We start from the raw sequence: 25,516 nt of genomic DNA on the forward strand, positions 1-25,516 counted from the left end.
TTCCTGTCTGCTTTCTAACCTACGACCCAGGACTTTCCCCTCCCGCCCTTCATTTCCAACCAGCACAACTGCGTGTGAGGCTGCAGGCCTCAGACTCGACTGTCCAACAGAGAGGGGCCCTGTCACCTTCACTGGGGCCCCCCAAGGCTGGGATCAGCTAGAATCCAGCCGCTCTCCTCCCCACCCCACCCAGAGAGCCACCGAGGGGACGGCGCTCTGCCTTGAAGCAAAACTCAGACACGAGACAAGTCCCTGCGGGGCGAACGTTTATCCAGCTGCCTCCACCTGGCAGGCCTCCACCTGGGGCAGGGCTCCCACTCGCTCCCTGGAGACCAGCTCCTCGACGGCTCAGCCCTGACAGTGTCCAGCTCAGGCTGGTCGTCCCTTCCAGCCGTGGTCCTCAGTCACTGCCTGGCTTCCTCCGCCTGCCACACCAACTCGCCCGAGATGTAGGTGGCCCGCACGTGGAGGGAGTCATCGAGCACCACGAAGTCTGGGTCAGAGGCGGCCAGTGAGACAGAGGCAGGGGTGGGTCCACCACCACCCCACACCCATCCAGAAGCTGGTGGGGAAACTGAAGCCTGGGACACATTCTGGGCACAGCCACCCCACCCCATCGGAGGCTGACCAAGGCCCTGGAACCCACGTTCCTGGAAGCAGGGCACACGGGACAAAGACCCCAGCTGCCCCTCACCTGACCGGACGGGAAGAGGAACCTGGGCTGAGGTTGGTGGCCAGATAAGGCCACCTGGGCGCAGGGAAGATCCCACCTGCCCTGGCACTGTCCCGAGTCCCCGAGCCCTCCCGAGTCTTCACCGGCCCGGGTGCCCACGTCGGGCCCTGACCTGCATCAGCCCCGAAGTCCAGGGTCCCCTTGTGTTTCTCCAGCCCCAGCAGCTGTGCGGGGTGCAGGGATGCAGCCTCCAGGGCCAGCTCCACACTGCAGCCTGCTCAGGGGACACAACCGGCCAGTCACCCCGCATCCCCAGCTGGTTCCGTGGGCAGCCTCTCCCCCAGCCTCAAAGCTCCAAGTCTCAGAGAAATCCCAGGTCTCTGCAGCAGGCTGACAAAGCCCTGCCTTCCCCCTCATCTGAGGACACTGCCAGGTACCCTTTTCCTGGTCACTCACCCATCCCAGCTCTGCAGGGCTCCCCGCCTCACTGACAAATGCCCTGGACCCAAATGGCCGCAGGCCCCTCCTCCTTCTGGATCCCGGGAAGAGCCCCCCAAAAAGAAGCAGTAGCCTGGGCATCAACAAGGCCACCTGGTCTTGGCTTTCCGTCCCTGCTCCCTCTCAAGAAGCCACACGACCGAATCCTTTTTCTTCTGTTCCCTACCTCACCACCCCTCCCCACAACAGCCAGCCTACAGCCATTTCCTGCCTCCTGGCCTGTCTCCCTGCTGCTCTAAACAGCATGTTGAACCCGGGCACCCCCAGGTGACACCCCAGCCCCGGGCACTGCCAAGAATCCCGCAGGGCCCGGCCAACCACAGCCTCTGCCAAATACCCCGCCCGGGCCCCCCCCCCCGGACACGCCTACCCCCTCAACAAGCCTGAAGCGCTGCTCCGACCGCCCCCCTCCCCTCCCTAAAGCTCCGTACCCATGGAGTCCTGCGAATCCACAGGCCCCAGGCCGAGGGCCTTCCCGTGGGTACGGTGAGCACCCTTTTCTCGGTGCCGTGGCCTCACTGCCTATCACCCTGGGTCCCAGCCACATGCTTGCTCCTCGCTCTCCGAACCTGCCCCTGAGCTGCTGTAGGGGGCCTCAGCCGCGTTCCTGGTGCTCCACTCCTAGGAATCCCATCCCACAAGGGGTGTCGCTGCAAGAGCCCAGGGGTCTCCGTGCTTCCCTCCAACCCCCCCCACACACATATGTGCACATGCGCGCACGCGCACACACACACGCGTGCGCACACACACCTGCCCTCTCCAGCCTCACCAACCTGTAGCCTGCAGGAAATGCCGGACGCAGACATCCATCGGGGCTATGCTGCCGCTCAGTGTCTTGGTGCCTTGAGAGTGAGAGAGCAGGTTCTGGGGGGACCAGGGGCTACTGGGCACATGGGGGGTGGGGGGCCCACAGGCCGGCGGGGAACTTCCGCGCAGATGTCTGCGTCCCACAAGAGAGGCCAAAGGGCCGTTGTCGAGGAGTCAGTGGGACGAGAGGGTCACTCACCGGCCACATAGGCTGTCAGCCCGTCCACCTCCACCTCCTGCTGCCCCAGCGTGTGACGCCCATTGCCCAAACCCAGGGCGGGAACGGCGTCAGTGACCAATACCAGCCCTGCGGAAGGAAGGGGACTCAGGAGCTGCCCGGCCGAGTCCTCCCACCGGGCCCCGCCCCGCCCTGCCGCTCACCCTGGGGATGGGCCCGGTGGGCGATGCGCAGGGCGGCCGGGTTGGTGTGCGTGCCATCCGCGATCATCCCGTAGAAGATGTGGCGGCCGGGAGGCAGCCGATCACTGGTCAGGAGCCCCACGATACCGGGGTCACGGTGGTGGAACTGGACAAAGATAGGAGGGCAGCTGAGCGACGGCAGGAGCCCTTGCGCCTACCCACCCAGGGAGTTGGCGGGGGGGGGGTGCACGGGGCACTCACAGGCAGCATGGCGTTGAAGAGGTGGGTGATGAAGGTGGCCCCACTCTGCACGGCTTCCTCCGCGGCCTGCAGGTCGGCCACCGAGTGTCCTGCATAGGGGACCTGGACTCAAAGTGTGCACCCAGCCCAGGACCCCACGCGGGCCCAACCCTGGAGGTGGCAGTCCTCACCTAGGGACACACAGATGCCACGGGCTGTCAGCGCCTGGATCACCTCATGGCTTCGGCCCAGCTCGGGAGCCAGCGTCACAATGCGGACGTTGTCCAGAGGCCCGTAGGTGGCCAGCACATCGTGGAAGGCGTTGGCCTCAAAGGAGCGCAGGTGGGCTTCGGGGTGTGCACCTCGCTTCTCCCGGCTGATGAATGGGCCCTCCAGGTGCACCCCTGGGAGAAGAGGAGTGGACAGCTCCAGCGGGCCTCTGGCCATGCAGCCCCCGCCCTGGCCCGTCACCTGCCCGACCTCCCTCCCCAGTTGGGCCTCTGGAGGGGGAAGGGCTGCCAACAGGTCCCCAAGGAGCCTCCCGGGGTGGGGGCAGGGAGAGGGGTCAGCCACTCACCGAGGACCCCTGCCCCATGGGGACCACCACTCTTCACAGGGATCTGAGGAAGGACCTGGGGGGAACCAGCTGTTAAAGCCCTGCCCCCTATGGCCCAATGCCCAGAGATCACAGCCCAGCCGAGGTCAGAGGTCAGAGGTCGAGCCCAGCCCCCTGATGGCCTTCCGTCAGATAGCAGAAGGTAGTCGAAGGCCCCCAACCAGAGTCAGGGAAGGCACAGCGCTAAGAACCATCAGGACGCGGAGGAACACGCAGGGGCGGAAGGCCAGCTGCCAGCAAGGAACAGGAATGGACAAAAGGGACCTGACCTGGCCCCACAACGTGGCCAAAGGGTCTGGACCCAGCCAGACAGGGGAGCAGGCCCGGCCTCCTGAGCTGCAGGACCGCACACACGGCCAGGGTCAAGAGGAGGCGTGCAGTCCAGGCAGCGCGAGCACAGAAGCGGGGGTTCGGGGGCCAGAGAGGTCGGTGCACACGGGGCTGGGGGCTCAGGCGTCAAGGGCACAGCCACACGGTGCCTGAGCCGAACACAGGTACTCACATGACCCGTCTTGGAGGCGGGGCGAGCTGCCAGAGAAACCTGCCGCCCGCCGAAGGGCCCTGGGGCACCCCCCCCCCCAAACCAGATACAGGGATGCGTAAATAGGCTGAAACCCGGGGAGCCTGATGGGCCGACACTGGGCAGGTGTGGGCAGGGGCACGTGGTGGAGACACCGAGGAAACAGGCAGCGCCTTGAGAAGTGGGGTCCGGAGCGGGGGGAACCACAGACACCATTAAAGAGCAGCTGGGCCCTGAATGTGCCCTGCAAGCAAACCGGAAGGGCTCCAGGCGAGAGGTGGGTGGAGGCACACCCCCTGCGATTAGGTTAACACTCTCAGGCCAGAGCCAGTGAGGCTGTCCCCTCGGCCCAGGGACCTCAACTAAGGGCGCCCCCAGGAGCCCGTCCCAGTCTCGGGGCTCCCAGCAGCCTGCTGGCGCCTGATCTCAAACACAGCCGACGGCCAAGGCTCAGTGGCAGCTCGGGGAAACCTTGGGGAGACAGAGGACGAACAGGGCAGGGCCGGCAGGGACGGGAAGACACGTGAGGAGAAGTCCTGCACCCGCGAAACAAGAAGACAGGGTCAGAAAAAAAACACTGAGAGAGAAAGCGAGCTCTTCCAATTAAAAGTATGTGAGGGACGCCCGGGTGGCTCGGTCGGTTAAGCATCCAATTCTTGATTTCGGTTCAGGTCGTGATCTCGCAGGTCATGAGATCAAGCCCCACACGGGGCTCTGCACTCACAGTGCAGGATTCTCTCTCTGCCTCTCCCTTGCTCACACTTGCTCTCTCTCTCTCTCTCTCAAAATAAGTAAACAAATACTTAAGAAATAAAAAAATACAATACAACTTGAGCAATAAATTAAAAAAAAAAAAAAAAAACCCAAGTCAAGAACCAGAACATAGAAACACAGGAAACACTCAGGAAGCGGAGTCGCAGAAAGAACCAGAGATGCCATCCAGGAGGCCCAACCATGGAATAATGACTCCCAGGAAAGACGACAGAGAAACGAGGAAGAAAAATCACACACGCGCTGTGATCAAGGAACGCAAACAAAACCAAAAACCAAACTTCAGACCGACAGGGTGTGCCAATGGCCGGCACAATAGATAAATTCCCCACAGGCCCCACACGGGTCACCCTCAGACTTCAGAACCCGAGGCCAAAGGGAAGATTCCACGAGCTTCCAGAGGGAAGAAATAAGTCATGCACAAAGTATCAGAGGTCAGGTGGCTTCCGACTTCTCACCAGCAGCCCTGGAAATGAAAAAACAATACAGCAACGCCTTTAAGAATTCTAGGGGAAAGTCACTTCTAACCTACGCCCAATCAAGAGAATAAAAACCTCGTTAGACCTTCGAGATCTTGAAAACTTTGCTCTCTGCGCCCCCGTCTCTAGCAGAATCTGGTGGATATGCTCCAAAACAAAGGCAAAAACCAGCAAAGACAAAGGCACGGGAGAGAGGATGGAGGCCCAGCAGAAAGACGCCAGGGGACCCCCCCCAGGTGACGGGAAGAAGCTCCCGGGACAGCTCGGCCCAGGGAGGCCGGCAGCCAGGGCCGCGGAACAGGTCCCTAAAGCTGCCGAGGGAAAATGATGTTGATAGAGCGCTGGGCGCACCCACACGTCCCGCAAGAAGAGTGAGAAACGGGCAGAGGCGGGGAGTGGAGTCGCCAGCTGAGAGAACAAACAAGTAGTCCCAAAGACACGGGGCAGACGGGTAAGAAAACGGGTCAGCACCGAGTCCTTCGCCCAGTCCCGCCGGCGGGTCTCCCCAAGTCGGCAGGCTGCTACCCGGGGAGGGCGGGGGGCCGGAAACCCACGAAGAGGAGTCTAGCCTCAGCTCCGCTGGTGGAAGCAGACACCCCTGTTCACTGCCCTAAACCGGCCTGGAGCTTAGACAGGCGAGAGCAAATTCCAAGGACCAGCTGAGCTGAAGGTGACCGTCTCCAGGTGGGAGCTGGTGGGGGCAAAGGGCCGCTGTTTCTCCTAACAAGCCAGGAGATTCGTGTGAAGTTCGCTAAAAATTAAAAGCAAAACAAACCAAAAGGGGCGCCTGGATGGCGCAGTCGGTTAAGCGTCCAACTTCAGCTCAAGTCATGGTCTTACAGCTTGTGAGTTCGAGCCCCACATCGGCCACTGTGCTGAGGATGAGGACCCTGCTTGGAACTCTCTCTCCGCGGCCCCCCCCCCATCCCGCCCGAGGCCGCCCGCGCCCCTTTTAAAAAAAAAAAATAAACTTAAAAAAAAAAAAAAAAGGTAACGGCTGAGTTTTTCAGGAATAGATTTTTTGCTCGCGAACACACCCTCTCGACCCTCGCCCTCAGCCCATCTGTGGAGGACAGGCCCACATTCCACCAGGCGACCCCGTCGTGACCAGTGTCAGGTCCCGTCCTGAAGCTCTCTCCAAGTCTTCCAAGAGAGCTCGGTGCCAGACACGGGGCTACGGTCAGACGGCCGGGGAGGGGATACCCCAGCCCACGGGGCAGATGAACTTGTGGGTGAATCTCCGGATCCCGTCTTTCCGGGGAGCCCGCCTTGTGACACGCTCTACGGGGTTCTGCACGCGGTCCGCACTGGGACTCCCGCACAGGGAGAGGGGCCCCTCTCGATGCCGGGCCCGCCACTGGCTGTTGTCCCCACCCAGTCTCACAGGTGCCACTCTCACGCAGATGCCTCCAGGAAGGTACGCGGCCCAAGTCCAGGTCTCATGTTCTGAGCCCAAGGTGAGGTCTGAACCCGACGCACGGGGTTCACTTCGTACTTCGAAACAAAACGGAGTTTGACGAGGGAGAGACAGCGCTAAGTAGGGAGAAGGCAACGAACGACAGCATGGACGGCAAGAGAATGGAAAAGGTCAAAGTACAGAGGGCATGGTGAAAGCCTGGCTGCCGCCTGAGGAGGTAGCAGGTCTTGGCTAAGCACACGATGGACCAGAAGCCGAGAACACTCCAGCCAGAGCTTCCTCCTGGGAGGGTATGAAAGGGTAAGACTGAAAGAGGCCCCCCAAAAGAGCAGGTGGTCTCAATGGGCCAGAACACGATGATAAGGGATCCGGGTAACTTCTGACAGAGCAGCAATCCAGTTCTGCCCAGTGTGAGCCAGCCCTGGAAGAAGGTGGGTGGACGGGAATCGGGGAGATACTTAAGCGAATGGCCCCGTGGCGTCTGAGATGACACTGGATTAAATTTCCACATTCACGGCCTCCGAGATTTTACTTTCTGCTGTCCAACGCCTTCATCCTGCGAGTGTTTGTGGAGACTGACAAGTAGCAGCAGGAAGCCATAAACCAGAGGGGTGCCTGGGGCGCTCGGTGGGTTAGGCATCCGGCTCTTGCTTTCGGCTCAGGTCATGATCTCACGGCTTGTGAGGTTGAGCCCCACGTCGGGCTCTGTGCTGATAGCACGGAGCCTGCTTGGGATCCTCTCTCTCTCCTTGCCCCTCCCCGGCTTGTGTACCCACGTTCTCCCTAAATAAGCAAATGAACATTAAAGGAAGAAAAGAAAACATAAGCCAGAAATCCTAGTGACCACAAACTCCCTGTCCTAAAAAAAGAGGTCTCACAACCTGTATCACGATGGTCAAATGTGCTGTCGAAGCCACGGGCACAGCAGAGTCACAGCTCCAAAGAGCAGGCAACAGAGACAACAAGATAAAACAGGGCAGAAGGCCTGGGAACAGGAAAGAGAATGGCCCAGAATGGCTGGACCATACGTGGGGAGAGGGCCGAGGCTGGGGCGGCTAGGGAGGGACTGCTCAGAAGGGTAAAAAGGGGGTGGGGACCCCTGGGTGTCTCAGTCAGTTAAGCGGCCGGCTTCGGCTCAGGTCACGACCTCACGGTTCGTGGGTTTGAGTGGTTAGAGCCCCGCGTCGGGCTCTGTGCTGACAAGTGCTTCGGATTCTGTGTCTCCCTCTCTCTCCGCCCCCTTCCTGCTCACGCTCTGCCTCTCTCTCTCTCAAAAATAAATAAACATTTAAAAAAAAAAAAAAAAAGAAGGATAAAAGGTGCGGGGCTGAGTGATGTGCTATGCCCTGTCCCCTGGGAAGGCCGCTGCGGCAGGACTCGGAGCAGGGCCGGCAGTTGGGAGACTAGGTAACAGTCAGGAAGCCTCACTGGTAGGTCCCGGGAAGGGGGAGGACAGTAAGGCGGGCGCGTTCCCAGATTCCAGGCAAGAGAAATCAGGCATTGATGACCAAGAGAAAAAACACAGAACCAGGTGGCTTGAAGTAGGAAGATGAGCTTAGTTTTTAACCTCTGACTTTGTGATGGGAAGCCTGGGGGAAATTTCCAGAAAGATGTCCACACATGACAGCGTACCAAGTGTTTAAGAGGTACCGCACACAGCGCTGCCTGCCCCACAACCCCAGGAGACGGACGTGGGGCTCATTCCCAACTTGGATTTGAGAAAATGGGGGCTCAGAAAAAAGTAAGGATGGTCTCGTGTCCCCCAGATGACAGATGAACTTAGGGGGCCAGGACCCAATCCCAAGCCCACACTCAAACTCCCGCAACACCCAACTCCAACTGTGCGTCCACACACCCAGGAGGGACCTCCCCACCCATGACCGGCAACATGACCCATAATTGCAAAAAAAAGCCCTGTACTGGAGAAAACAACAACGCGGGGGGGGGGGGGGGCAGTTGAAGAGTAACTGCTGTCCTTCCCCAACTCGACTCGGGTAAGGGGACGTCCACGCTTTTCCAAACCCACTAAGCATCAAGCGGTAAAGAGGCATGATGAATACCACCTGCTTTCTGGCGGTTACCATGTGAAGTCACCGCCCCAAAGAAACCCAACAAGATGGCGGGGTGAAGAATAAAACCGGAGAGCCCGCCTGGGTGAAAATGTCTATAGGGCCGTGCAGAGAAGAGAGGAAGGGGGAGGGTGTGTGGTGGCCACAAGAGCAGCAGCGGGGACGGAAGGGGGCGGCAGGGGCAGACAACGAGCTTCTTTCTGGAACGCACATTCAGTGGAGTCACACAGCACAGACAAGTCAGGGGGGATGAACCTGAGGAGATGGTACAAACGTGGCAATCCAGAAAGTCCCAGCAATCGGTTTCTGGAGCCAGGAGGTGGCCAGGGTGCGAGATGGAGAGGACGTCTAGCCCCGAAGACACCTCAACAATAAACACGAAGGCCTGTGGGAAGGGCTGCAGAGGCAGTGACCCCCTGCGGGCGGGGGAACACCAAAGGAGAGCCTAGGGGCAGGACCCCGGACCCCAGGCCCCAGGGGGTGGGGGAGGCTAAAGGGTGAGGCCAGACCCAAGTGCCAAGGGGTCTGTGGCAGGAAAAGTCTGAAAAGTGAAGGGGTGCTACTGTCGAAGCCCCCTTCCCTTGAGACCGGAAGCCTGACCTCACCTTGTGATAAACCTCCGGTGGCGAGGTGACCAAAGTGGGGCAGAAGGAGGTGACTCCATGCGACAATATCCTCTGGGCCACCAGGGCGACCCCCGAACCCACGTCCTCCGTGGCCTGAGAGAAGTCAACGCCAAATCCACCTACGGCCAACAAGGAGGAAGGTTGCACGGTGCCCGGACCACCTTCTCTGAGTCCCTGTCCCCCAAGCCCTAGACCGCACCGTTGATCTGCACATCGATGAAGCCAGGCGCCAGGATGCAGCCCCCGCAGTCCCGCTGCTCATCCGCCATTCGCCGCTCCTCGAAGAACAACTTCTCCGGGTCCAGAATGCGGCCTCCGCGCACCCACAGATCCTCCCTGCGGGCAGAGCCGGACGGAAGCTAGGATGGCCGGTCCCCGGGCCCACCAGAGCAGTGCCTGAGCCCGCATCCCGACCCCGCACCCGGCTCGGCTCCGGGCCCCACTCCAGCACCGCGCGACCCCGCACCCCGCGCCCCCACTTCAGCAGCTCCCGCACCCTGTGTCCCACCCGGCCCCGGGCGCCACTCCAGCAGCTCCCGATCCCCCGGCCCCGCGCACCACCCGGTCCCGGGCCCCACTCCAGCAGTGCCCGGCCCCGCGCCCTGCGACCCATCCCAGCACCTCCCGACCCCGCATCCCGCGTCCCACTCCACAACCGCCCGGCCCCGCACCCCGCCCAGCGGCTCCCGCACCCCGCGCCCCACCCTGCCCCGGGGCCCCAATCCAGCAGCTCCCGACTCCGCATCCCGCGGCCCACCAGCCGTGGGCCCCACTCCAGCAGTGCCCGGCCTCGAGTCCTGCGCCCCATCCCAGCAGCTCCCGATCCCGCGCCCCACCGGCCCCGCGCTCCACTCCCGCAGTGCCCGGCCCGCACCCCGCCGGCTCCGCACCCCATCTAGCAGCTCCCGTCCCCGCACCCCACCCGGCCTCGGGCCCCAATCCGGCAGCTGCCGGCTCCGCACCCCGCGCCCCGCCCGGCTCCCGGGCCCACCCCCGCAGCGCCTGACCCCGCACCCCGCACCCCACCTGAGCAGCGCCCGCCCTCGCAGGATGCGGCAGTTGGTGAACTGGAGCACCGGGGCCCGCCCCTCGCCCTGTGCGTCGCGCATCGTGAGCCACCGGAGCCCCACCGAGCGGGCGCCGCCCGGAGCCCCGCAGCCGAAGCCCGCTCTCCCGCTCTCCGCGCACTCGGCCGACTGCGGGCCGCCGGGCTCCGGTCGCACCCACGTGACCCTCAGCTGACTGATGCGTGCCACGTGACCGGCCGGTCCACGTGATCAGGGCGCCCACGTGACCGGCACGGCCGCCGCGGCCGCCCCCGCCCCGCCCCGCCCCCGCCGGGCCGGGCCCACAGAAGCGGTCCACACAGGCGTCCAGTCACAACCGAGAACTTTATTGGACACGGCTCGGCTCCAGGACCTCGCAGGCCCAGCACACTGGCCCGCGGCCCCGACAGCCAGGGCTGGAGGAGGGTGGTTCGATCCAAAGAGTCTCGGAGCAAACGGCAACCCCACAACGCAACACTCGACCTAAGATTACTATATAGTTGGGGACGGAGGGCTGCTCCACAGACGTATGAACAGATCAAATCTTTATAAATAAGAAACATCCAGTGAAGAGAAAATGACAACTCTAATTCACCCTTCTACAGAGCGCTCTAGGGCAGGATGAGTGGGGGCGGCCGGAGGCCCGGATGGGTAAGGAGTGGGCCCGGATGTCCACGGCACGGGGCGGGGCGGGGCGAGGCCGGGGTAGCAGACAACGGGCACTAGGACACTGCGCATTTACAAGACCGACTACTGGGGGGGCGGCGGCCCCGTGCGTGTGTGTCAGGCTGTTCATTTCGGAATGAGGGGTGGTCTTTACATCGTGTTCTGTGGCTGGTGCGCTCGGAGAGGGGCTACTTTGTGGAGAGGATGAGGGCAACGATGAGACCGTAGAGGCCGAGCACCTCGGCGAAGATGAGGATCAGGATCATGCCCACGAATAGCCGGGGCTGCTGGGCAGTGCCACGCACACCAGCGTCCCCCACGATGCCAATGGCAAAGCCAGCTGCCAGCCCGCTGAGGCCCACGCTGAGGCCAGCACCCAGTTGGAGGAAACTCCTGGGGGAGAGAAGACACCGGATAGACGTCAGCCACCTGCCAGGGGAAGCAAGTCACCAGCCCGACGCCCCCTCCCCAGCCCTCCCAGCCCCGTGCAGTGGCCTCGCCCGAGGCAGGACATGACCTATGGGGAGGGGCCCGGCACTCACCTGTAGAGAGTGATGCCATCATTCAGGGAATTAGCGATGAGGACGGCCACCACCAGCCCGTAGATGGCGATGATACCAGCCATGACCACTGGGATGATGGACTTCATGATCAGTTCTGGCCGCATGACAGACATGGCCGCGATGCCAGTGCCACTCTTGGCTGTACCGTAGGCGGCACCCAGGGCTGTGGGGAGGGGGCAGGAAAGGCAAGGTGAGCTCAGAGCACCTGGGGCCAGGACCCTGGGGGTAGTAGCTGTGGCACAGCCGAGAGACGCCGTAAGTTATCACCGACAAGGTGAGATGAAGCTGGCACCCAGCTCAGGGCAGGTGGTGGCCCTCGGGGGCAAGAGCTACAGCTGGGCACGCAGGGAGCTCAGGCAGCTGTCTCCTTCCTCCAACAGAGGCCCTTAACGGCTGTCCCGCCTATCTGGGCTCCTGCTCCGCTGTCTAACCTTGGCCCCAACCTCCCAGAGACCCCAGTACAGCTGCCCACGGCCTAAAAGGTGGAGCTCTGACAGGCCCAGCAGAGCAGCCCAGTCACATGGAGAGAAAGCTGAGGGCATCCTCAGGCACACAGCAGGACTAGGCTCTCAAGTCTGGCAAGAATCCTCTCTGCCATCACCCAGGTGGACCATGAGGCCTTGACAGACCTCCCAGAAGCACGCCTGCATGCACAGAGGCCTTGGGCTCACAGAAGCCTAGATTTCCACCCCCCCAAGACCTCCAGCAACGAGGCGTGGGGGAACGGGAGGACGTCCGGTCTCCTCTGATGGTACTCCGCCTCGCTCTTGCCAGGGTGTGCTGCCTTCCTCCAATCTCCCTTCTCCTGGCCTCCACGCATGGAGTAACTTTTGCACAGAATAGAGCCACAGCGGGCCCAGGTGGCTCTTCTGACTCCTGCCCTCCAAGGTCTTGCTGCACTGCTTGAGCAAAGGATAACATGGCTCATGGGTTTCAGAAAAGATGTGGACACTCCTGGCCATTCCTCTGCACGTTTTATTCACCTATTTGGGCCACAAAAAATGCTTCCTCTCTGTGCTCATCACTGAGCAGGGAGGAAGTCAGAGGAGCTCTGGCTTCCCAGGGCTCCAAGCCCGGTGAGGAAACACACACGTCCACTCCAAGCACAGCAACACGTTCTAGAAGAGTGGGGAGGCCCGTGGGAGTGGGGGAAGGGCTCCATAGAGAAAGTGACGTTTGAGGAAGAGGCTTGAGTGAGCAAAAATGATTGCAGACAGCACGCACGAATGGAGACGTCCCCCAACGAGGCATCACACTGGGAGCTAGCAGAGAGAGAAAAGAAGTAGGGGTGGGAGCAGAGGGATTTCCACTCCAACACCACCACGCCTAGACACTCGGCACCTTTAACCTGGGGCTCAGGGCTGGTCTTCACGAAGCTCTTCCGGAAACTCTCCTGGTTGCAGTGCATTCTGGGGGCTGCTACTGCAGGCCCCGCACCACATCGGGCTATGTCAAGTGCATGCAAGGAGCCAGTGCCATGGTTTGTCACTCAAGCGGGAGAGCACAGGCGATGAGTGTCACTGAGTAAGGCACCGATTACTGGGAAGTGAGCATCCCAGGTAGCAGGACACGGCCAGAGGTGGAAAGTGGGCGGGGCCCTTCGCCAGAAGGCAGCAGGGAGATCGTGTGGCTGAGGGTGGGGCCGCCACGACAGGAACAAAGGGAAGAAAGAGGGCTGACCGTCAGGATGGAAAAGCAGCGTGGCCTGGGCGGCAGCAGGTGTCCCGGAAAACCCTGGATGCCAGCTCTGGAGGCCAAGCCTCACCAGGTCCCAGATTGAGCAGGGAACAGAAAGAGTGCAATCAGGAGGCAGTTCCAAGAACAAAGCACCAAACGCAGGGTGCCTGCCAGCAGGGAGGAAGTCCGAGATTACGGTCAAGGAGCAACTGACAAACTTGTGGAAGACTTGATGAAGAAAGAGTTGACAGGACTTCTGTCACAAGAAAAAAGGGGAAGCAGGAAGGAGATCGGGCCCCACAGGAGCAGGCAGCACCAATCCTCAGGGGCCTGGGGCAACAAAAAAGCCCTAGACCAGTGATACCCTGTTCTCAGTAACTTCCAGAGACCTGCTTTCTGATCAGGCTCCATCTGAAAGTATCAAGTTAAGTTCTAGAAAAGGAAGAGACGTACCTGATGACTAGAGCAGGCCAGGAGCTGGGTACAGAAAAAGGGCCCAAGGGGCAAACTCGGGGCTTCGGGAACAAGCAATGACAGCCAGAATTCAAGGAATTCTGGGGCGGGAATGTCTTGTTTTGTTCACTGATGTTCCCCTGTGCCTGGCACACAGTAGGAGCTCACTCGACATTTGCTGAATGAACGAACGACAGCCATAAGTAACAACGCACACATGGCCAGGCACAGTAGAATCTCAAGAACTGTGGAGGCAAAGGGCAGAAAAGGGGTGGGGGAGTTACAGCAGCCTGTCCGTCCGGAAGTGCTGGAAGGCAGACAGCCCCTTAAGATGTGGAAAGAGCAGGGTTAGCTGGGAGAGAAGGGGAAGTCCAGACCACTTCTCCCCCCACAAATGACCCCTTATGTGCACGTGATGGGAAGGGCAGGGTAGGGCTCACTCAGCAACTCATGACTGGCAGACAGGCCCAGGCAGAGGGCGGCCCTCAAGACAGCAGAGTCCCCAAGCCCCCACCTCACAAGTGTTTACAGACAGCACAGGCTGTTTGGAGTTCAAACCCGCCACATACTTGCACAGGGAGCCTCCCCAGCCCACCAGGTAGGGTGGGGCAGGGCGGGGTCATCCAAACCAAAAACCAGACCTACCTAAGGAGGCCCAGAGGAGACCAGGCCAGACCAGTCTACAGGCCTGCAGCAGACTAGGACTCACCTTCCTGGGTCCCACATTCTCGGGCCTGGCCCACGTGCCTTTCTCTCAGGTAGACCAGTTTTCACCAAATTCAACACCCATTACCGTCAAGACCTAACTTCAAAAGCAGGGTGCCATCAAGAACCTGGAAGGCCCCTTCTCTTTGCCTAGGGGAGCCCTCCCAATTTCGGACCTGGGAAAAGGGAAGTCATTCATTCATTCAGGCCTGAACCAGACGACTCCCTCCTAAGGACAAAGACCCAATATGACACTCTATGCCACTGTCTCATTCACCCAGAAGTAGACCCCCGACAAGCTTGCACACGCATAGCACTGATGCTGGCCTGCTTCCCAAACACCCGTCCTTCGCCCTTAGCCTGTCCAGACCCCTGCCCCATTCCACACAATCCTAGCCCTGGGCTCCTGCCAACTGTCAGGACCATCCCCTCTGCCCCATTTTCCCAAACAACCCACACATCCCACAGGGCTACGGGGAAACAGTGACAGGCCGTAACCGGAAGCACCTGCCTCTGGGCACAGACCCACCTGACCCCCGTCGGGGGCGGGCCGCCACAAGGGCGAGAGCTGTGTACCAAGGAGGGGAGCGCCAGGGCCTCATCCCCCGACACCCCCGCCGAACAGGGGGAGCTTCCCGAGGTGTGATGTCACACCTGCCCGCAGGATGGCGGTGGGGGGTGCGGAGCAGGCGCAGGACCGCGCGCCCCCACCCCAGCCTCCCTCCCGCCTCTCCTAGGGCTAAGATGGCAGCGGCGCCGCCGCCCCACCCCCGCACCTACACTGACGGCGGCAGGGCTGCCGGCCCAGGATCCCCGGGAGACCCGTGAGACCCGCACCCCCGCCCAGCCCGCAGGCCCTGCGACTCGCAGCCCTCGGGGCCCCGACCCCCGCCCGCGGTCACGTGAGGCTCGGGACCCCCCCCAACAGCTCGGAATTACGTCAGCGTGACGTCACACCAAGAACCCTAGGGCGACGCGGGCATAAGCTCCGCGAGTCCCGGCGCCCCCAGCCTCCCGAGTCCCTCCTGCCTCGGCGCTCACCGCTGAAGACCATGGCGGCCGAGGCGCCCATGACCGCGAAAAAGGAGGCGTACTCGGGGCCGCTCTTGGCCTCGGACATGTCTGCGGGTGGGGAGAGGGCGAGCTCAGCGGGCCAAGACGGGGGCGAGGACGGGCCGGGCGCGGCAAGCGAGCGCAAGGAGAGCAGTCAGGCGGCTGCGAAGGCGACCCGGCCCGTCAGCGGCTGCGCTCTAAATACCAGCACCGCAGAACAAAATGGCGGCCGCAGCCGTGTCACATGACCCGGGCTCCGCCCCTTCGGGCTATACCACTTCGTGCAGGCGGGGGGCGCCACGGCTTGGTACGCCCTAGCGGCCCTCTGACTGCTCCTGCACCGTGCCGCCGCCCAAGCGACCCGGACTCAGGCGTTCCGCCCCACCTCGGCCTCCGCGGACGCGGAGCCGGGCGCTGGCAGCTTCTAGCACCCCTTGGCGTTGGGCCCGTCCGGCTCCCGGGCGGGGGCGGGGCGGTGGCCCTCGTATTAGCATATGGGGCGGGGCGTGGGGTGCCCCGCCTCCTCTGCGGCTGCGAGGCGCCAGCTGGTGCGGCTTTCCTTTACGTTCGCCGAGTGGATTCGGCGGCGAGGTTCTCGCGGCCTTTCTCCGGGCACCCGGGACCGAGGTCTCCCCGGGAAGTCTTCATACTTCAGACGGAGTATGAACAAACGGAGCCGAAATCCCAAGGCCTGGGCGTCGGCCTTTTCTTCTGCTCCAGTCCCCAGGAAAGCCCCTACCCCACCTGTGAACTCCTGGCCTCTCCTCGCAGCCCTCCTGTGCCCCCAGGTCGCCCCACCCCGACCATGTCCCCAGTCTCCTCCAGACACAGACCTACCGGCCCCCGTCCCAGCTATTGGTGACTTCTCTCCTGGCTTCTGAGGAAAAGGAGCCCCCTTCCCGGCATCTGTCCCCTCCTTTGCATCAGTGACCCAGCCTTCAGGTGAGGGGCTGTCTCTACCCCCTCAAGATGGAAGCCTGGCTGGTTTGAAACCCTGTCAGTGCTGCGACCTGTGGATGATTCCCCAGATTTCTGCATATTCTGGGATCCATTTCCTCCAGCCTGTCCTCACGCAAAGCTGACACCTGCAGGGCTGCATTTATTTCTGGAACAACAGCCAGTGGTTCCTTCCCATTCCACCCGGCAGCTTGGCCTGGGGTTGGAACTGTCCTGCTGATCCCACGAGGGGTTATCGGCACCCCGACTGGCCGCCTTATCTCTCCCCACCAGCCGTGGTTCCCTTTGCCCTCTTGTTCCTTGCCTTTCAGAACTACCTGGTCCTTGGTCTTCCTTGAGCTCCTGGCCCTGGTCCCAGCACTAAAGGGTTCTCCCTGGAAGTCCTGGGTGGCAGCCTTCTCCATGTGGGCAGTGTGGGGTCAGCACCTCTGCCCACCACCCCACCGGACTCAGCTCCACCTTCCACAACAGCTTCCCTCGTGGCCCCTTCCCATTGGCAAGACTGGGTCCTCCACCACGCCAACTGGCAGCCTGCAGACGTGTCTGGTCTGTCCTGTTTCAAAAGGGAGGAGGCTGCCGTACCCCCGGAGGCCTCTCCACCTTCCTCCGCCACCCTCTTCCCAGACTCTGACTTCTGCAAAGAGAAATCTTCACTCGGTGTCTCCGCTTCACCCGCTCTCCCTCCCAACCCCTTGCCTTTGCCAAGGTCACCTGGGACTTGCCGTTTCTCTAAGCTGAGAGGCGTCTGTCAGGCTGTATGGGGGGGCCTCTTTGCTGCATGGCCCGCTGCCCACTCCACCACACCCTCTCCTCTCTCTCCAGCGCACCTCCTACAGCCCGACGCCTTCATTCCTTCTTCCTGGGGTCGCAAGGAGGACCGAGGACAGGCCCAGGCCCCGCAGCAGCCTGGCGTCCCTGCAGGTGTCTGGTGAGCCCAGGGTTCCCGCCGCCCGCCCTACCCCTGGGCGGTCACGTCCAGCATCTCGCACCGTTCTGTCACAGCCCTGATGGCGCCCAAGTGCCTGCCACAGGCCTGCCCCTCACAGCTGCAGGCATTTAGGGTGCAGGTCAGGGAGCCAGTGCTGGTTGGGGGGAGTGTGCAGGGGGAGACTTCACACCAGAATTCCTCCGCCAGGAAACCACACAAACACCCAGAGGTGGGCAAAGCATGCCCCCCCCCCTCCGCCCCCCATGTGGCTGAAATCCTAAGACCCAGGGTGACAGTTCCCTCCTTGGGCTCAGGGAGTATGTCATCGATGCTCACTGTCATCTCATCTTCTGCGCAGGGTGAGGGGTCACACCAGGTCTCTGGGGGGGGGGGGACTGCTGACACCTCCAGCCAGCATGTCTCAAAGTGAGCTCACCCCACCCCCACCTGCTTCCACTCTGTTATTTCCATTTCGGGCAAAAGACGCTCAAACCCGCAGCCTTGAGTCACTCCACTGCTCACTCTTCGTTACTCACCGAGCCCCGAGCTTCTGCTGCTTCCTGGCCGCTAGCTCTGCCCCGCCACCCCCACCACCACCACCACCACCACCACCACCACCACACTGCCCTCAGATCGGGCCTTCCCTCCTGGCCTGGGTCTCCTCACAGCCTCTAACCGGGTCCACCTGCTCAGTCTTAACCTCCCTCCCCGCAGTGCATTCTTCATCCTGAAGCCGCAGGATCTTTCTAACTGGCACACCTGACCAGTCTCTCCATTTCTGGAATCCTTCCTGTCGCAGGCTGGACCCTTTGGCGGTCCCCTCCCTCTTATCGCCAGCTCCAACCGCCCCCCCCCCCAATCTCGTCCCAGCTCCTTCCTCCCCTGTGCCCTGAGCCTGTATCCCTCTCTGCACCAACTACTCTCCTTCCCTTCTTGCATAAGGAGTGCTACTCGGATCTTTAAAACACCACCTCCTCCAGGAAGCCCTCCTGATCTCTCTTCCTTCCTTCTCAGACCCTTTCTTCATCCCTCACACTCCATTGTTATTTTTTTTTTTTCACTCACTACCTCCTCTACTGAGGGTCACTGTGCCTCTTTTTCTGTATCTCTGATCCCTGGTAGGGTCTCTGGCACATAAAGCTAATGTTTAGTGGTCACCAAGTGTGTGCCACGGCTGTCCTAAGCCTTTTTAGGGTATTATATAATCCTCATAAAGACCTTTTGAGGAAGATGCCACCATGACTCTTTTTGTGGACAAGGAAATGGGCCTAGGAAGGTCAAACTTCTTGCCCTGGTCAGCCTGCTAGAGAGGAGTGGAATTGAAACTCCAACTCCTGGCTGGGCCGAGCTGGTGTGGCTTTCCTCCTCCTCTCGTCTCCTCACAGGGGCTCAGGGAGCATCCGGTGATCAGTGAGAAGGCCAGAAGGGACCCAGGGCACTTTCCCTTTGGCCTCTGAGCACCGGGCAGGTGCTCGGGGCTGTGTGGTGTGTGACCAGGGACACACGTCTCTGCCTTCCCCCTCACAGCTAGGTCCCCAGCTTGAAATCACAGCATTGTCAGCCCCTGGCCTGTCATTGCACAGTGGGGATTTTCAGAAATAAAGGAAGGGCTTTGGGAAACTCAAGCCAGAAATCCCAATAGGGAGAGATTTAGATAGATGGGGTGGGGGTCGGGAGTGTCCTGAGCCCCCGAGGATTCTAATGAGGATAAAAGGACCCACGGTCCCCACCAAAAGATGGTGGGAGAGGGAAGTCCAATGGAACTCGACAGAACCCTGAGGGAGGGGAGGGGGACAGGTGGGGAGATAAAGACCAGGGATAAATTTCCAAATGATGGGAAAGATGAACTTATCCCAAGGAAGCAATTTCAACAAAGAAAGAAGTGAGTCTGGAGACGGTGGCAGCAGCCTTATCAAGAATGTGAGGAAAGTGCAGACAACGAAGCCTGTCACACAGCGTGCCTTCTCCCTGGGGACAGTTCCATTCTTCCGAGTCACAGTGACCACATGCCAAAGGCACAGCGCTAAGAGATGTGGCACCCTCCTCTCTTGGCTCGACTGGATAAGAGCTCCATGTGGCCCAGGCGAGACAGGGGTGAGGTGAAACGGGACCGCAGTAGTTCCACGGGAGGGGAATGAGCAAAGGCCATTTTTCTTCTATAACTGAAAAAAATTAGGGCTTCTATTTGGGGCAGTGGGGCACACAACTCTTGATCTCTGCATCATGAGTTCAAGCCCCACGCTGGGTGTAGAGCTTACTTTTTAAAACATAGGGCTTAGGGGCGCCTGGGTGGCGCAGTCGGTTAAGCGTCCGACTTCAGCCAGGTCACGATCTCGCGGTCCGTGAGTTCGAGCCCCGCGTCGGGCTCTGGGCTGATGGCTCAGAGCCTGGAGCCTGTTTCTGATTCTGTGTCTCCCTCTCTCTCTGCCCCTCGCCCGTTCATGCTCTGTCTCTCTCTGTCCCCAAAATAAATAAATAAACGTTAAAAAAAATTAAAAAAAAAATAGGGCTTATAAAATGACAAGATTTTTTTTTTTTTAATAAAAAGTGTCCAGAAAATAAATTTCAGATGTCCTATGGGAAAATGGAGCAGGGTACGACGAGGACCCGACTCCCACCGCCATCACTGGTACAGGGAGCCCGCAGGCCAGACCTGACCGCTGGGGGATGGTGTGCGGCCAGGGCCTGGCACCCGGCCTGGCACAGGGTTCTCAGAAAGGGTGCCCACAAAGGGGATCGCCCGCCCTGGACCCTCCGCCCGGTCTGGGCTCACTCAGCGTTTGCCTCCACCAGTCGGGGGTTACGACGCCCTCCGACCCTCAGCCACTCATCTAATATTTATCGCGCCTCTACGGTGTGCAGGCAGCAAGCTAGGCCCTGGCGAATACGGAATCAAGGACGAGGGCTCTTACCCCCAGGGTCTCGCAATCCAGTGGGCACTGGCTGTGCAGACAATGAGGTCCCGACGCTAAACCAGAACTGTGGTTACTGGACACACAGATGATGGGAAAGCGGGGAGGGGCCAGGTGGGTCGGACGGTCCCCGAGGGGTGATCTCTGAACAAGGTCTGAAGAGATGAAGAGGGCTGGGAGCCGGGGAGAGGCACCACCCGGTTTGTACTGGCCTCACAGAGTACGACCACCACGGGGCACAGGGCAGCTGCCGCACTGGGAGCGGGTGTGCACGTCTGCGTGGACGGTCCCTGAAGTGGTCAAGTGACAAGCAGGCGGCTGAGGAAGGGTACACAGGCGTGTTCCCTGAACAGGCACGCAGACGCCACCAACAGTGGTGACCCCCGGGGTGGGGGGCAACGGCGAAGATGTCCCTCGTGGACTTTCCGGGACCGTATTGCTTTTCTGCCTGGTGCACACTTTACCCTTTGAGAAACTGTGAGACGGGAAGGAATGGGAAGCAAGTACCCAGGGGGCACGGGTTTCCTTTCGGGGGCACAACTAGGTGGCCTGGTGGTTGCACAGCCCTGCGAATGTACCACGTGCCATCGAGTTGGTCACTTCAAAATGGTTAGGCTCAGTGTGAAAAAGGCCACTAGAACAAAGCCCTTCCATGGCCGCCTAGAGGTGGGGACACAAGCTGGGACACGGCTACCGTGGACCAGGCCCACGAAGGGGCCCACGTGAGGGCAGGTGGTGGGGGGAGTAGGAGACGAGGGCCCCGGGGAAGACACCGGTCACCGAAGCTGACCCGGCCGAGGGAGGGCAGGCGTCTGAAACGTCAGAGGCCAGGGTCTCAGTGTCAGTCACAAAACGGTGCTAAGCACCCTTACAGAAGAAGTTGTTGCCGCAGGGAGTTTGGGGACGTCCCCCAACCGTGGGCCCCAGAAGCCTGGCTCACCCCGTCTCCCGTCCAGAACCACCCTGGACTGGACACCGGCTGCACGGGGACTCCTGCTCAGGGGCTGATGGTCTCGAGGGGAGGGGATGGGGGGGCTGTCTCCGTCCTGGGGCAGGGGCACCCCAGCCTACGAGGGCTGCGAAACCGCAGGCTGCGTAAGGGTCCGAGGGGGCAGAGGAACTGGAAACAGCCCACGCCAGACGGCCGGCGGTGTTGGAGGCCAGTGCACACCCCGGGCGCCCGCAGGAAGGGGGGGGGGGGGGGGGGGGGGCGGCAGGGGGGGGGTGCCAGGACCCGCACCTGCCCGGTTGCGTTTTTTCTTTAGGGGATACCGCTGCACCGAACGGAAACGCCAGGGGTTAGAAAAGGCATTAATGTTGACTTATACAGACTCCCAGATAGAACAGTCTCGTTTTTGAACGAGTAGGACTTTTTGATACTGGGCTTCACGTGTGACAGGGACCCGTGCCATTCTGGACTGAGACTTTGGACCGGGATTCCTGACGGCCGCTCCCCTCACTGCTCACACCGGCGGTGTGCGTCCTCGTGATGGGTGTTGAGAACAAGCATAAACCAGATCAGGAAGGACTCGGTTCACTCCGGCCACTGCACCAAGTGCGGGAGGGGTGTCTCCTAAGGGAGAGAAACTTCTCTCTCAGGATCAGCTAGCGCAGGCTTTGAAAATCGCCTTCAAGGGAGTAATCCCCCTCGTGCCAGCTCGCCCTTGTCCTCCGCGACGTCAAGGTAGTCACCCCCAGAGGTGACGCACCCACGATCCCCCAGACCACTGACACGTATTCACACCAAATATTTCAGTGTTGTCCATTAGCTCTCATTGATTTTTATTTAGGACTCAAATGAACGCTGACCAACCACGTTACAAAATCCTTTCTTTTCACTCTTCCCAACTTAGACTCTGCCGCAAAGCCAAAGTTCGGTCGCCACACGCCAGCGTATTTTCACTTGGTCTCACGATTCTTGGTGACACTCGTTCAGATGCTCCGTTCCCCAGCCAATAACCGGCCTGCGCAAGAATGGAAGGTAAGATCATCCACACGACTTTCTCCTCTTCAGTCGTGAGCTCACTTGCTTTTGCTGAGGTGAGTCCTCTGCGAGTCAGCGCACCTCAGCGTGAAGTCGAGCAGGGCCCACTCCCGGCCTTCACGCGGCCACGGCGTCCCCGGCGTCCCCGGCCCAGACCCGACTTGCAGGCCCCCACGGTCAGCGGTGCTTCTCACCGATGAAATGGCTTCTACGTGCCCAAACTAATTGGACAACTAGGGAACACGCTGTGGATTCAGCGATCCGAAGCAGGTTTTTAACAGCTGGTGCGTCTCCGAGGCACGTCACGGGTCAGTGTGTCTGTGTGACCGCGTGTCCACTGATTTTGCTTCTTTGGTCGCACAGTGTTAAATTCCATGCGGCTGGGTCAAGTGAGCACGTCTGCAAGTGTGTGAGGCATTTCATCTTTAGCAGCGAATCACGTGACACCGTGCCTAACTTCAGGGCACAGTCTGACACTGACCTGATGAAGATCGTGATTCTGTTTTATGCCAGGTTATTTTTGAAGATCCACACGCTTTCCTGCCTAACTTAGATGCTGCAGGGTCAAGCGCTCGTGAGGTGTCCTTGGTGCTCCTGGCTTCACCGGGTAACTTCCCCACGCAAACAGGGCATTTGGGCCAGGACAACAGTCAAGATGTGAATCCATGTTTGAGACCGGGAGTGTGCTGGCTAATTTCTCTTCTTGACCAGTGTTCAGTCTTGTGAATTTTTTCTTAATGTTTATTTTTGAGAGGGGGTGGAGAGGGACAGAGAGAGAGAGGGAGACAGAGAACCCAAAGCAGCCTCCGTGCTGTCGGCGCAGAGCCGGATGTGGGGATCGAAGTCACAGGCTGTGAGATCATGACCTGAGCCAAAGTCGGACGCTCAACCTACTGGGACACCTAGGCAGCCCGAGGCCCGTGAATTCTGAAGTCACTCTGGATTTAATAAAAATGTAAATATCTATACAAATTAAAACTATTCCTGGTACAGAGAAAGGGCTGTGGGAAAACTCAAGGAATCTGATCAAATCTGTGGTTAATAGCATTATATCCCAATATTCATCTCTGCTTGGATACATGTGCTGTACGAGGCCTCTGAAAGCTTGGTAGGGCCCATGGAAACCCGCTAGGCCACCTCTGCATCTCATCCATAAATCTAAAATCATTTAGAATGAAAAGTTACAAAACCCAAATCTGGTAAATAATAAATACTAAAAGACACTATACAGGCCTTATGGCTTCAGGAAATGGATAAGAAATTTGAAAGCCTAGAATCTTCAGAATTTTCTGCAACAAGTTGCCAGGAGAAACTCAAAAAATTAAGCACCCCGCTTATAAAAGTAGGAAAAGTTGAAATACTAATTTCAATTCACCAATTAAAACTCTGAAAAATTCATAATACAAATGCCTTACTCTTGTATTATAAATTACTTTTAAAAAACTGACGTTCTGAAGCCCTAAACGCATATAGTCCACTTCAACAAATTAATTTAATGAACTGATTCAAACTATGTTCTGTTTTCTTTTTAAGTTTTATTTAAGTAATCTCTACACCCAGTGTGGGGCTTGAACTCACGACCCCGAGATCAAGAGTCGCACAGCACACTCTTCCAACTGAGCCAGGCAGGCACCCCTCAAAATAAACTTCTAAATGTTTCTAGAAAAACGGGTAATAATTCATCATGCAATTCCATAAAAATTTGGCTATTTTTAACATCAAAAGCTAATTCTAGGTAATCAAGAAGAAACAACAGAGAATATTAACAAAACGTGTTCTATTTGGGAACACCTGACATCGCACAAGAATAAATAAGAATTAAAAATGAAGGTAATAGTCACATACCTTTTAGTTCAGCAGGACAGCTCGGGAGACAACGTCAAAGTGGGAGAACCTGGGCGCTGCACGTGCACACAGAGACCGCACGCTATAGACAGAGACCCCGTGACTAAGCCATCATCTCCCTCCTGGGCTGCATTTCTTCGAGGGCCAGGTAGGAGCCTCAGGGCAGCCACAGGGACTCCTCCAGACTCACTCACCAGCAAAAGAATTCCCCAGGCTCCAGAAGTTTGCAGAGGGAGCCACGCAAACAGTGCTTGGATATACCTCCAGTGGCTTACAGAAGGTGGTATTCAAAGGCCCTCAACACTCCACTGGTGACGCAGACAGGCATCGTGAAGGTGCAGCCTCCTGTGCCCCATTTGGTGGCCCACCCAGGGGAGCCCCTGGAGGCTCCTCTGGTTGAAGAGACCAGACTTGGACCCTCAGAGTTCATGTAACAAGACCGTGTTTAATGAACACCAAAGTTGCGCCACAGGAGGGCTGGGGCTGGGGGGGCAAGGGCTGCCGTGGTGTGTTGGGGGGGGGGGGATGAACTGTGATACTGCCTCCGGCACCTCTCCACTCACTGGAGACTCACGCGGTCCCCCTCAGAACCTCTAAACAGTCCCACGGGGACAGCGGTGCAGGATGACTGGCCCCTTTTTACGGTTGGGGAAAATGGGTTCCAGGCAGGTCCACGGGCTTGCCCGAAGCCACACAGGGCTCCTGGTCCTTCCTCCTGAGCCACGGCAGCCCAGCTTAGAGGAGACTGAACTAGGAGGGCCAGTGCCCCACAGGAGGACCAAGCAAGATGGAGACAGCAGAGGCATCACGCGTGGGGACGCCGAGAGGCTGGCTGCAGCCACGTGGGGGCCAGGACCCCAGCACCTGTGGCCCAGGCTGCCAAAGCCCCCAGCACGGCTGCTTGGGTGTCTGTCTGTCTGCTCCCCCCCTCCCGCCCCCTCCCCGGGTGCCCAGGCCCTCAGGACCAGCTGAGGGAGGGCATGGGGTGGGAGGTCACTCCCCACAGCACCCCCTGGCAAGTCTGCACGTGGTCCCTACAGTCTGCAGGGCGTGTGCAGAGCCAGGTGGGGCAGGGAAGTGGGGGACAGGCTGCAGCATGAGGACACCACACTGTGTAGCCAAACACAGGGCTGTGAGAGGCGCACAGAGGGGCATGTGGTGAAGGCGCCGTGTGGGAAGGATCTGGGGAGGGGGGGCCCGGCAACCTGGGGCCCGTGGGGATGGACAAAGACGAGCATGCCACGCTAAGGAGTCTGGACAGGATCCTGGGGCCACTGCAGGGACCGAGGGGAGCAGAGGAGGCCCCCCCCTCCCCCGCAGAGAGGAGGAAGGCTGAAGAAACCCCCAGGGGTCTGGGTTTCTCTGGACAAGCTTGTGGAAATGCAGCTGGTTGGTTTGGGGTCAGTGGCAGAGGGCCCGTCCCTGGGCCGTCCTGGGCAGCCTCTCCAGTTGTGAACCCACAGAGAGGCCCCGCAGGAGCGTCAGGCTCTGAAACACGAGGACACATAACGTCCTCTCCAGCCCTGCCTCATTCCGGCTCTCCCTCCCTCAGGAGGGGCCCAGATCCTGCCCTTCCCTCTTTCACCTTGCAGCTCCTGTCCAAGAGGCGGCCACAGGAGGCCAGCACCAGAAGAGGACACTGGGTGAGAAG

At 59.8% G+C, this 25,516-nt stretch overlaps 2 protein-coding genes and 1 long non-coding RNA gene across 3 annotated transcripts; 1 reads left to right on the forward strand and 2 right to left on the reverse strand.

Annotated features, from left to right (window-relative positions):
* Nucleotides 1-249: 249 nt before the first annotated feature.
* Nucleotides 250-10,308, reverse strand: AMDHD2 (amidohydrolase domain containing 2). Its single transcript, XM_040459355.1, has 11 exons — nucleotides 10,103-10,308; nucleotides 9,276-9,412; nucleotides 9,056-9,195; nucleotides 3,156-3,210; nucleotides 2,770-2,982; nucleotides 2,600-2,688; nucleotides 2,360-2,504; nucleotides 2,178-2,285; nucleotides 1,945-2,013; nucleotides 846-947; nucleotides 250-493 (listed from the first exon to the last, which is right to left on the reverse strand). Exons 1-11 carry the CDS (start codon nucleotides 10,183-10,185, stop codon nucleotides 405-407), a joined length of 1,230 nt encoding a protein of 409 aa, XP_040315289.1. The 5' UTR covers nucleotides 10,186-10,308; the 3' UTR covers nucleotides 250-404.
* Nucleotides 1,726-12,857, forward strand: LOC121019670 (uncharacterized). The gene is made up of 3 exons (XR_005785730.1): nucleotides 1,726-1,837; nucleotides 2,108-2,109; nucleotides 12,846-12,857. It is a non-coding gene; the product is annotated as an uncharacterized LOC121019670 (long non-coding RNA).
* ATP6V0C (ATPase H+ transporting V0 subunit c) lies at nucleotides 10,449-15,461 on the reverse strand. The gene is made up of 3 exons (XM_040459356.1): nucleotides 15,228-15,461; nucleotides 11,331-11,514; nucleotides 10,449-11,181 (listed from the first exon to the last, which is right to left on the reverse strand). The coding sequence occupies exons 1-3, from the start codon at nucleotides 15,304-15,306 to the stop codon at nucleotides 10,977-10,979; spliced, it is 468 nt and encodes a 155-aa protein (XP_040315290.1). The 5' UTR covers nucleotides 15,307-15,461; the 3' UTR covers nucleotides 10,449-10,976.
* Between the last annotated feature and the right edge of the window lie 10,055 nt (nucleotides 15,462-25,516).

This window comes from Herpailurus yagouaroundi, unplaced genomic scaffold, assembly GCF_014898765.1.
Source record: "Herpailurus yagouaroundi ecotype Mexico unplaced genomic scaffold, PumYag 222, whole genome shotgun sequence".
In the NCBI taxonomy this organism is placed as follows: domain Eukaryota; kingdom Metazoa; phylum Chordata; class Mammalia; order Carnivora; family Felidae; genus Herpailurus; species Herpailurus yagouaroundi.

What these genes read in the sequence shown, in the direction of transcription:
- AMDHD2 (XM_040459355.1), bottom strand. Translation starts at nt 10,185, where the DNA reads ATGCGCGACGCACAGGGCGAGGGGCGGGCCCCGGTGCTCCAGTTCACC. An exon ending in CCATGGGGCAGGGGTCCTCG is followed by an intron (nt 2,983 to 3,155) that starts GTGAGTGGCTGA and finishes CTCTTCTCCCAG; the next exon opens with GGGTGCACCTGGAGGGCCCA. An exon ending in TCTTCAACGCCATGCTGCCT is followed by an intron (nt 2,505 to 2,599) that starts GTGAGTGCCCCG and finishes ATCTTTGTCCAG; the next exon opens with TTCCACCACCGTGACCCCGG.
- ATP6V0C (XM_040459356.1), bottom strand. Translation starts at nt 15,306, where the DNA reads ATGTCCGAGGCCAAGAGCGGCCCCGAGTACGCCTCCTTTTTCGCGGTC. An exon ending in GGCCGCCATGGTCTTCAGCG is followed by an intron (nt 11,515 to 15,227) that starts GTGAGCGCCGAG and finishes CCCTCCCCACAG; the next exon opens with CCCTGGGTGCCGCCTACGGT. An exon ending in GATGGCATCACTCTCTACAG is followed by an intron (nt 11,182 to 11,330) that starts GTGAGTGCCGGG and finishes TCTCTCCCCCAG; the next exon opens with GAGTTTCCTCCAACTGGGTG.